This window comes from Oncorhynchus nerka, linkage group LG1 (assembly GCF_034236695.1).
Source record: "Oncorhynchus nerka isolate Pitt River linkage group LG1, Oner_Uvic_2.0, whole genome shotgun sequence".
NCBI lineage: Eukaryota > Metazoa > Chordata > Actinopteri > Salmoniformes > Salmonidae > Oncorhynchus > Oncorhynchus nerka.
This window is the reverse complement of record NC_088396.1, coordinates 16,846,250-16,858,318: the sequence shown is the minus strand read 5'-3', so window position 1 is coordinate 16,858,318 and position 12,069 is coordinate 16,846,250. Positions and strand designations below refer to the sequence as shown.

The window sequence follows — 12,069 nt, the reverse complement described above, 5'->3', positions numbered from 1 at the left end:
TCAAGTACTGAAATGAAAGCTATTTACAGTGGTAATATACTCAGTGTCTTAAAACTGAAGCAATGGGGAGCATGATGACCTTTCAATGTTTACCTAAACGTATTGCTCTTTCCATGTGTTGTCATATTTGGTAAAAAAAACACTTAATGCTAATGAATGAAGCAACAAGTGAGGATGTTCTTGCTAACAGGAAGTGAGTGTGTGTGTGCAAGAGGGAGACAGAAAGAGAAAGAAGGAACAAGAACGTGAAGATGTTTTTATTATTTTAGCACCTTTATTATTTTAACTGATCTCTACTGTATATTATGTAATCTGTTACTATATCCAGGAATAGGCCGACTTAAATTAGTCTGCGACATTGCGGTCATGTGAGAGGGTGGAGCTGTTAGGATGAACGTATATCAGCTATTCTTGGTGACAATCTAGATGTGAAAGGGTATGAACACCAACATGCTTGTCATAGAAAGGAGAAGGATCATCTCTGAGTCGGTCTTCAGTCTGGTAAGATTCGGGTTAACCCCTAATTAATGGCTTAATAAGCTGGTTGCATTCTGTACATTATCACTTGTTTCTCATGAAGCTACATCCTATACATACAACTTATTTCCCTATGAGGAGATACGGCTACGATGAGAAAGTGCTCTCTTCATTCATATGCACGGACAAAATTAAACAACTTCTGCACAATTCAAAGTTCATTTGTGGATACAGCCCCTAGAAGTTGTGTCAGAGTGGGAAAGAGTTACCAGTTCCACATGCAATTGCTTTGGAGTTGTTCAAATAATGTTTGGATATTTCTATATGATCACTCCATAAATAATCCAGACCTACACGCAACAGTATCTCTTGCGCTTTTGACGATGATGTCACAAGGCCCTTTTCACATCATATGCCTAAATACATATAACCACATTTTTCTTTTGATTCTTTAATTACCTTACATTATGTTATTTCAAGTTCTCCATTTGGGACGCAACATCACATTGTTATAATAAGTCTTAATTGGGCTTGCCTATATGAATCTTTGATTTTTGTGTCATTCGCCGGTTTGCTACCGACACCCCTTACAGGGATCAATTGATACACAGCTTCTCTGGTTTACTGCGCATCCCATGCAAAGAATGAAACAATATTAACATGATAACAAAGAGTTATCCTAGCAACAACAATAACCTATAAGGCTATTGAAGGCAACTAGGGCTTGTGCTAACTTTGTGTTCGATGAAAAATGATAGACCTTTCAAACGTTGTTTGCATCATAACGTTGGTAAGCGCTAAACCCAATGCCGCTAAGAGGGGAGTAAGGGAGGGCACGTACACTGAGTATACCAAGCATTAGGAACACCTTCCTAATATAGAGTTGAACCCTGACTTTTTGCCCTGGGAACTCTAAAAGGTGCCAAAAGTGTTCCACAGCGATGCTGGCCCATGTTGACTCCATTGCTTCTCACAGTTGTGTCAAGTTGGCTGGATGTCGTTTGGGTTGTGGACCATGCTCGATTCACACAGAACTGTTGAGCTTGAAAAACCCAGCAGCATTGCAGTTCTTGAGACCAATCGGTGAGCCGACTACCATGCCTCGTTCAAAAGGCACTTAAATATTTTGTCTTGCCAATTCACCCTCTGAATGGCACATACACAATCAGTGTCTTAATTCCTTTAATTGTCTCCTCTACTTCATCTACACTGATTAAAGTGGATTTAACAAGTGACATCAATAAGGGATCATAGCTTTCACCTGGTCAGTCTATGTTATGGAAAGAGCAGGTGACGTTAATGTTTTGTATACTCAGTGTATGTCCTGAAAGGAAGATGTGTATTTCACAAATAAAGCAGATGGCATACAAAAGGACCCCCCCATTAATTTATTCTCTAATTATTTGCAGCGTGGAAAATCTACTCTTGTATTCATGTTTTTGCTGTTTGGTAAGTCACCTTTATCTCAATGCGTATTTATTTTATTCAATGCTTTACAGAAAAGGTTTTGGCTTGTCTAAAGAGAATCTCTGGGCTTGCCAACACATCACCCACACAGACTTTCCCATGGAAATGGTAATTCCTTCCCTTCTGGAGGGCTAGGTCAGTTTACTGTAAACCACATTGTGACACATGTTGCTGACTGGTTTTATGACAAAGATAAATGTTTCATCAGAGTAGTCATGAAACGGGTGATGTCATACATCTCCCCATCTTCGTAAGCAAGTGCTGGAATTCATTACAAAAGTAGACCGATAAACGAACAACCCAGTCTCAAATGTTATTGTACGGCTTTTGGAAGAGAGAACGTTTCTTACATTTCCAGGAACGTGTTTGTTTAGGGGACTTTTCTCTCTGCATGTGTGCACTGTGCTTAAGCTCTACCACATCCATACAACTTCTGTAATTTCCTTTGAGTCAGGACATGAGCACGCCATGCCATTCCTCCAGTGAAGCCTGCTGTCACAATAGCAGTGAGTTTTAGTGTTTGGGCCCCTCTGTCCTGGTTTGAAGGACTGTGTCAGATCTAGCATAAGCTCCTACAATTCTCTCAAGGAGTCGGGAGATAGGCATGGAGGAGCAGAACTCATATGGGCTTGAGCACCATTGATGACATTAAGGCACGGTGACAATTCTTCACTGTTTCACATCTCAAGCCAATTGAGACATTGCATAGATTCTCCCATATTCAAACACAGTCAATAAGTTATTAAGTGTTGGACGTTTATGATCTGGGTGTTGAATTCTGAGCTTAGTTTGGTGTAACTTTGGCATATTTGTCTTGAATTTTTCAGGACAAGTTGCATCTGAACATATAGTCACTGGCATTATAGGAGAATCTGTCCTGTTACCCTGTGACCTGAATTTATCCATCAACCCAGCAAGACTCCGGTTCCATTGGCAAGATCATTCAGACGTTGTGTTGTACTCTTTCAACGCAAGAGTTGAGCAAGAATATCAGAATAAACTTTACACAAACAGGACTAACGCCTTTCAGGTTGAGATGAGTTCTGGAAATATCTCTATCGAACTCAGGCAAGTAACACCTCAAGACAACCAGAAAACCTACTGGGCTTTCGCGTTGCTGTTCGACAGAAATGATCAACCTATCTATTTCACCAAAGTGTGTCAGACTACTCTGCTTGTCGCAGGTATGGCTGCGTTATTCATAGCTCTTTTGGGGGAATCATAAAGGACATTAATTATAGCATTTATACATGGCACTTTGTGGAACCTTTCTCTCACTTCTTGTCTTTGCCTTGTACACTTTCAGCACGGTTTCTGACACCCAAATTGACTGTGAAGTACAAAGTGATGAATGCAATGTGTTTGACCCAGGGAGGCTACCCCAAACCAAAAGTCACATGGACTATCCAGGACCTCTCTCAGCCTCAGAACGGCACTCTGGAACCCAGGGAAGTACAGACCAACTTTACACTTGATCCTGAAAGTGGACTGTACACTGTCTGGAGCCAAGTGAATTTCACAGAGAATTACATAGATAATCATTCTGTGACCTGCCAGGTGTTCAACCCCGTTCTGAGAGAGACTGTGAGCAACACAACCATCATCCGCACAAGTAAGAGAATGAACATGAAGGGAGTTTTTCCTAGCCACCGTGCTTCTACACCTGCATTGCTTGCTGTTTGGGGTTTTAGGCTGGGTTTCTGTACAGCACTTTGAGATCAGCTGATGTATGAAGGGCTATATAAATACATTTGATTTTGATTTGATAGTGTGTTTCACCCCCTCTCATTACCTAATCTTTATTAACTGAAAACTTAAACTGGTCTTGTCTTTTCCCCTCAGGTGAAGGCCTTTCTCTCAGTGCTATTGTAGGCATCACACTATTGATGCTGATTTGCGTTGGGGGAATAATTTTTGTTTACAAACAATGTAAGTTGCAATTTCAGGATTTTTATTACCATAATGAAAATAGATCCAGTACTGTATAAAAACACCCCATCTGTAAATACTCTGTTAGTGACAAATCTAAGGATATTACATCGATTTACATTCAACAAAGTGCTACCAACTCCCAATCACACGATACCGGCAAACCTGGGATAACTATAGACATAACTATGCTTTGTGGAAAATAACTATTTTTCCTTTGGCACAAATAGTTACTTTGAAAGTGACTATAACTACTTGAATAAAGATTCCAATTTTTTTTCGGAAACTATAGGATTAGCTGCCTTCAACTAATGGCAGGGCTGCATCTGCATGTTGAAGATCGAAATAGAATCAATAGAGCGCACACACAATCTCCTATACTATTCCAATCTATCTGACAGTCATACTATATTTGATCTACACAATACGTTTATATCTGAACATTCTGTTAATTCCCATTCTCCTAAATATCCATTGCTCCAGGTGTACATAAGGGCAAAACATTTAACAAATGATATTTGATTAAAAAAAAGTATAAATAAGTGACCCTCAACTACGTTATGACTCTTTCAACATGCCACTGAAAAGGTTGAAAGCTGCAATTAATACTGTAGAGTAATTTGAAGCCAATTGCAAACATTGCAAGTTGGATATTTACACAGCTAATTCTCCAGTGTAAGAAAACAAACAAAATTAACACAGAATGTTAAATCAACACTGAAAGTGTTGAGTCTGGACCCATATCAAATTATTTGTGTTAAGGGACTTTTATCAATAATGACTATGTATACATTTCAATCAGGACTGACTAATCAGAATACTATTATGTTACTCTATAGATGTATGAATTGTCTTTTGACCCTACTACTGAATATAATGTGTGTAAATGTAATCAAGAATTAGAACAATGACTGTCTGTTCCTTGGTAGAAATTAATGAACTTATAGCGAGACTGGCTAGAATGCTTATCTAAACAGGCAGACCTTGGTTCGGGTCGTAAATTATCTTAGTAGGGAGAGACGATGTGGGAAGGCTTGAGAACCATACAGCCATTGTACGTACTGGAGCGGAGATGAGACTGGGTAGTACGAAAACTAATGACGTCATTTTCAGTTTATAACCTGTGGTAAACTGTATCATGTTCAGTACTCTCGAGAATAAACGCTGCTGATTGATTTTGAGACTGGTCTCTGTCCATTTTATGCAAATAAGAGTATTACAAATTCTTAGGAATTGACAGTGTTTAATTTTCATTGGGTATTAAAACAGAGGAATTTAATTCCTGTAACAATTTGTCACATGCGCCGAATACAATAGGTGTAGACCTTCCCGTGACATGTTTACTTACTAGCCCTTAACCAACAATGAAGTTAAGAAAATCTTTACTAAATAAACTCTAAAAAAAGTAACAGTAAAATACCGATAATTAGGCTGTAAACAGTGGGTGCCGGTACTGAGTCAATGTGCGGGGTTACAGGTTAGTTGCGGTCATTTGTACATATAGATGCCGGTTTTGTTAAATTAACACACTGCTTAGTGTAAAGCTGTGCCTTTAGAGTTATTGTACAGTTACCACCCATGACCTATTTGTTTGTGACACATGGTTGCTGCATTCAGCCATTTTCAGTCTTATAAACTTCACTAATCCTAAGCAAATATGTATTTTTTTTAAACACAATACAATACATATTACACAAGTCGTTATTTTGAGGGCCTAGTGACACCCCAATGCAGGGGACTGAAACTGATACACATCACTGAACCAAAAACTGCACATCAATGTCATATTTCCCAGCATGCTCTATTGCAGGTACATTTTTAGAATTGTTTCAATACTGTACATTGTTTGATGAATTAATCTTATTCTACTTAAATATAAATTACACACGTTTTAAATGAATCCAATATCTTACTTGGACTTATTGCACCCGTTACTGAAATGTTTGTTCCAGTTTAGATGCTTTAGGTAGTCTTGTAGACTAGTCTTCCAACCCTGGCAGTCATTTTGAATACAGGTTGCAGGGTATAAGAAATTCTTAATGTTTGATGCCCCCACACTGGCTAGATTCCAATAGGAATCACACATCCCCTTGCAAGCCAACATAATGTGACTTGCAGGCCTGATGAGGCCTGTAAACCATGAGTTTAATGTTGTATTACACTCGGGGAAAAAAGTATTGCATTTGTTTCTAAAGGGGTACAAACACATGCCACTGTAGTGGTGTGGATGTATATTATAGTTCCTTCTCATGGGACTTGTAATAAGACTAAGCGATTAGCCCATTAAAGGAATTATCTCCATAAGATACATAGCAATATGCAAGAACACAATAGTTGAGTTACAGTAATAGGCAATTAAGAAATGTCTTAGAATGGAATTCTAAATATGGATTCATATACAAGGCATAACTTAAGTTGCAATGCATTAACAAGCATGTGCCATGGCCCATAGAAGAACAATGTTTCTAAGACCCTTTTATAAGCATCTAAGTTGTTTGGATTCAAAATAGGAGTTGTTGACCAATAGTTTTACTGTAAAGTTAAGATAATGATGTCTTCCTAAGACAACACAAAGCAATCTTTGTGTTGAATCGCATGATAACATATTCACTTTGGATCTCACTAGGTGAAGTCCACAGGACCAAATGTGGATGAATGCAACAAGCATGTCTATGTCACTAACAAATGCTGTCATGGGTGGTACTCAAAAGGCAAGGCACTCCGGGAAATTTTGAATAAGGCATTACACGAAACAGTGTGTTGATTTAACACTGTTCCAGTGTCTATATGGATCCACAGACTCATCACATTGTGTTGATTTAACACTCCCAGTGTTAATTCTTTTTTTAAATCACAGTGGAGAATTTGCTGTACACCAGAACAGTGTTAAAGGTCCTGAACAGTCATTCTGAAAAGTATTGGTTCTTTCATGGCTAACAACTAAGAAGTTTGAAAAGACTGAGGCTGTGGGTGGGGAGCTTACATTATATTCATGAAATGCTTATGTCAAGCAACTTGGATGCAGTAAAATCCTCTCAAGCAAATTTGGTGATACACAAAGCAACTCAAACATTGAAATTGCATTAATGCTAGATTTTTTTTGTTCGGAAAGTATTCAGACCCCTCGACTTGACACATTTTATGCATCCTGTTTCCATTGATCATCCTTGAGATGTTTCTATAACTTGATTGTGGTAAATTCAATTGATTGGACATGATTTGGATAGACTATTGACCATTTAGGGAATTGAGTTCTCAACAGGTGTGCCAAATATTATATTATATATACTATTGACTGAAAAATGACTAGGGGAAAAAATTAACTTTAACATGCATTTCTGGCTCAACCTAATATAAACGCGACTATCATCGTGTCTATAATAAGTATCTTTACCGTAGATGAATAGGCTAAACCTTTAATTATATTTGCTGTCACCCTACAGTCAATTTGTCACAAGTAGAGTAGTTACCTAGCTATATAAACCACGCCCCTCTGCAAACACATCTTCTCCCATGTTGGTTAGAAGGTGGTACTTATTTTAAATTAGGTAAGAGAATACCATTGGTGTATTAAAATGAGATTTAAGGTGATGTCACCTTGTCCCGTTAATAATGAATCCAAGTGTTTGACATGGGGGAGGGGACCAGTAGCTTTATGATCAAACTTGATCAATGTAGAAGCAACTGCCATTTTTCATACTTTGGCCAACATACTTCTGGATTACTTCAAATATCATACCATTTCATGAAAAACATGATTTTGACTGTTCATGACCTTTAACACAACACCATATGTATTTCATGAGGCCTTATTTTGAGCGCCTAGTTTGACGGTAATACAGGGGCCTGAAACTCAGACACATTTGAACCAAAACCATGTCTATCATTATTGTATTTCCCAGCATGTACTATTGTAGGTTGATTTTTCAAAAAAGGTTTCAAAATCGGTTTGAAATAACCTCAAATTGATCAGAAATACAGTGTAGACCTTGTTAATGTTATAAATTACTTTTGTAATTGGAAACAGCAGATTCTTATTGGAATATCTACATAGGCGTACAGAGGCCCATTATCACCAACCATCACTCCTGTGTTCCAATGGCATATTGTGTTAGCTAATCCAAGTTTAATTTAAAAAGGCTAATTGATCATTAGAAAACCCTTTTGCAATTATGTTAGCACAGCTGAATACTCTGGTGCTGATTTAAAGAAGCAATAAACTGGCCTTCTTTAGACTAGTTGAGTATCTAGAGGTTCAGCATTTGTGTGTTCGATTACAGGCTCAAAATGGCCAGAAACAAATAACTTTCTTCTGAAACTCGTCAGTCCATTCTTGTTCTGAGAAATTAAGACTATTCCATGAAGGCTATTCTCGTACAATTCTGTGTACTACTCCCTTCACAGAACAGCGCAAACTGTCTAACCAGAATAGAAATAGGAGTGGTACAATACAGCTATTTTCTGCCCAGGACTGGATGAATGTACTATATATCCTGGCCTCTCATTTGAGGAGTGTCAAGTATGTGAAAATCAATCTGCCCTATGTACTTTTAATAGTTAGTTGGCTGCAGTGTATTGCTCATTATGACTAAAACACTGATCCATGTTGATCTAGGTTGTGGAACCAGTGGAGTTAAAGCTACAGCAAACAGTGTTGCTGCAGGATCCAGCGAGGGTGCCGCAGGAGGTGTTGAGGAGCACAGCAATCTGATGTCTTCCACAACAAGCCAGGCTTTGGGCAATTGTAGTGTTGTTCAAGGTGATGGAGCAACAGCAATCAATAGTGGTGAAGCAACAGTTGACAACACTAATGGTGCTGCCACAGAAGATGTTACTGAACCAGTGGATGACATGGCAACTGTCATGACTGGCCTGGTCGGGTCAGGTTACCGTGGACCACAATCCTACAGGGACATCTCTCACACCCACCAGAGGGGAGAGATCGAGAGGTATGGAGGTGTTTTTTTTTAATGACACCTCACACGCATTGTAATTCTTAAGCAGTAGACAAAATCCCTTTGTCGCAGAGTGTGGAGGAATGGAATGTATGATGGGACTATGGAGAACCTACCTCAGAACAGTAACATGCAAGAAATTGACTTTGGGACAATCTGTTTCGTCAGCCAAAATGGTGGTACAGTGGTTGCTCCACTAAAAGTTTTTGCAATTATGCTGCGGGATTAGAGGTAATTTATGGTTTAGTATGGTACCCTGCGTCACTACTTCATTGCTCCAGACCAGCACAAGGGGGAGTTAGAGCACTGATTATGCTTTTGGGTCCCAATGCTGGTTCAATACCCGTGCCGGCCTCAACTGGGAGACCCATGAGATGACTAGGTTTTGGGATTCTCATTAATAAATCATTCTAAATAATAATAATCATTATTCTAATAAGTATTATCATTATTATTATGTATCACATCCGACCGTGATTGGGAGTCCCATAAGACTTAGAGCGTTTCTCTCCCTCTAAAAACATAAATAAATGTTTTGGCCTTTACAAATATTATTTTGGCCTTTATTCAGATTACAATCACTTATTTTAGTTTTTTTGAAAACGAAATAACCTCAAAAATATCATTATATATTATCAAGTTGATGGCACAGTCATAGAGCCAGCACCTAACATAAAGCTGAGTGACTCACTCATTCATGGCTTTGGATCAAAATAAATAAGTTCCAACATTCTTTCTGATAGTCTTTAATAAAGAAATGTTTTGGTTCTCCTGACCTGGACACCATGTACAGTAGTATAAAAGCCCTCCTGATTGGCACAGAAGTCTAAGATCCTGCATCGCAGTGCAAAATGAATTGCTACAGATGTAGGTTTGATACCCTTGCCGGAAGACCCATATGTAATTATCGACGATCATATTTTTTGATATACTGTAGGCCTACAGTAGGCGACATGAGTCTGACTAGTGTTGAGTAATGTGCTGTTAAAAGTGGTGTGGGTCTTATTTATTTAAAGAGCATATTGCAGTTACAAGCAATAGGATTTGAAGCAATAGCCTACAACTATTTTAGCACTTTCACGCTGCTCTGAGACAAGCATGGGGACTGATCTTGATAAATCAATGAGATTTACACTGAATCTCCGTTTGGGTATTCGTTAAACTACAATTATACAATAAAGGTGGAGAAATGTTTTGCTCTTAGTGCAGCAGTCGGTTCAGAACAAATTCTTATTTACAAAGACAGCCTACTCCTTCCCCCACATCGGGGAATTGAACCCCGGTCTCCCACGTACCTGCACAACAAGGGGATTAGTTTGCTAAATAGCCCAGTACTGTAGCCTACTCACGACCGTCACGTTGTACAGTATCATATTTTCCGTTCCATCCAAACGGAAAGCCAGAGTATTATTTTTTTTTTCTTGGAATAGAAACACTATAATATTAATCAAATGAAATAAGCAAAATGCCTAAAAATTAGTCCCATATACAATGTTCCTACAACAAGATTTTAAATTCTCTAGTACAGCACTATTGAAGGCTATAAAATGTTTCTCAAAGATTCCCTCTGGTGGTCAAACTAGCACTAACTAGCTTTAATGGTTATTATGGCTGCCACTTAGATAACGTGCCAAATTACAAACAACTGTAATGACGATAGATGAATTTGAAAATTAATGTTGTTTTTGTTATTTTTAAACGTAAATGACGACATAACAAAACATTGTAACTTGAAGAGTTTTCATAATATGTACCTGATGTTTGTATACTGTACTTTGTGTGAAAAATGTCCAGATCAAAGAGAATGTTTTAGTTGTTGTCTAAATTGGATCTGAGTAAAATCCAGACCTTGCCTCGTAACAAGTGGCGCCCAGAGAACTTGCCATGAAGACGGAAATGCCCCTTTCTGACCTGAGGGTATAAAACATGTGAGTTAAGAATTAACATATCAGACTAGGTGACCACGAGCTGCAGCCAAGGTCTGATCAGTTGTAACCCCAAAATGCAACACGAGGTTGAAGACAAAGAAACCTTTTAAAAATCTATGCTACGAATGAGGGTGAATTCAAGCAGGACCACCCGGTTACCACTCTCCAAGGAATCGTGTCAACACTGCTTTCATTCCTACGCTGGAGCCCTGAACTACATGGCTGACCATACTCAGAAGACCCCTTTTCAGAACAAGGGCTAGGAAACAGACCACTAAGAGAAAAGACACTGACATCGTGTGGACAATCAGAGAATTACACCTGGTAACCAAAGAAGTGCGGTCATCAGAGGAGAAGGCGAATCCGGTCTACAAAGAGATACCCCATCAGAGACATTCGACAAGTAATTACATCATTATATTCTGACCCATAAGAACGGCAGTTTGGGGCAAGGTGTTAGGGCTAAAATAAGCATAGTTTACAAATGTATCCAAGTGTACTTTTCTCTCATGCCCTCTCTTTTTTAAATCCCCATTGTGTTGGCCCGCTAAGAACCTGTTTCATTGTACTAAGTTCTAATCAATAGCCCAGACTGTGTGTTTGTGTATCTTATATTATCATTTTATCTTGTTAGTAAATAAATAATCAACTCAATTGGTGTGGTATTGACTTATTTAGTGGGACTCTGGTTTGTGCAGATTCACAGTTTCTGTGTTATTTGATTGTTGTTTCCTTAGGTTACCGCTGGAGGCCACCCTTATCCTGGTTTCTAGTTTCCAAGTTACCCTTATTATTACTTATTGGATTCACCTGTGTTTAATTACCTCCTCTGTTCACCTGGTTGCCTTGTTATTTAGGTTCCTCAGCTGGCCTGGATCTTTGCTTAGGTCTCATGTTTTATTAGTGTGCTCTTGTCCGGTTGTCTTGTTTCTGTTAAGACTAAGTAAAAGTTCTGGATTTACCCTTACCTCTGCTTGCTGTGTTTCTCTGCGCCTGGGTTTGATCTAGCATTATTGTTACACTACCTAGCTAAGATTATTGACGTTGGATTAAAACGAGCCTATAGCGACCATTAGATTTAAAACGTTTTCATAAAATTTATAATTCATCACTTTCACATGCACATTGAATAGCTACGTAGCTAATGTTGCCTAGTTAAGATTAGCTTGCCTGTACAAATTCCAGCAGCTAGTCTCTGTAGCTAATTAACAGCAATTAGCTGAAAGCTAGCTAGCTAATGAACAGGCAAATAAAGGTAGCTAACCAATGAATGTGATTTTGTTTTGATTAGCTAGGTAGCTAACTAGCTCATG

General features: G+C 38.6%; 1 protein-coding gene across 1 annotated transcript; it reads left to right on the top strand.

Annotated features, from left to right (window-relative positions):
- Nucleotides 1-201: 201 nt before the first annotated feature.
- On the top strand, nt 202-11,410 carry LOC115105428 (uncharacterized). The gene is made up of 6 exons (XM_029627514.2): nt 202-501; nt 1,887-1,926; nt 2,772-3,128; nt 3,251-3,556; nt 3,787-3,873; nt 8,489-11,410. Exons 1-6 carry the CDS (start codon nt 439-441, stop codon nt 8,842-8,844), a joined length of 1,209 nt encoding a protein of 402 aa, XP_029483374.1. The 5' UTR covers nt 202-438; the 3' UTR covers nt 8,845-11,410.
- Nucleotides 11,411-12,069: the final 659 nt, after the last annotated feature.

Bases quoted from the DNA above. Each gene is read 5' to 3' on its own strand.
- LOC115105428 (XM_029627514.2), top strand. From the start codon at position 439: ATGAACACCAACATGCTTGTCATAGAAAGGAGAAGGATCATCTCTGAG. The intron at 3,129-3,250 runs GTATGGCTGCGT...GTACACTTTCAG, and splicing joins GACTACTCTGCTTGTCGCAG to CACGGTTTCTGACACCCAAA. The intron at 3,557-3,786 runs GTAAGAGAATGA...TTTTCCCCTCAG, and splicing joins CACAACCATCATCCGCACAA to GTGAAGGCCTTTCTCTCAGT.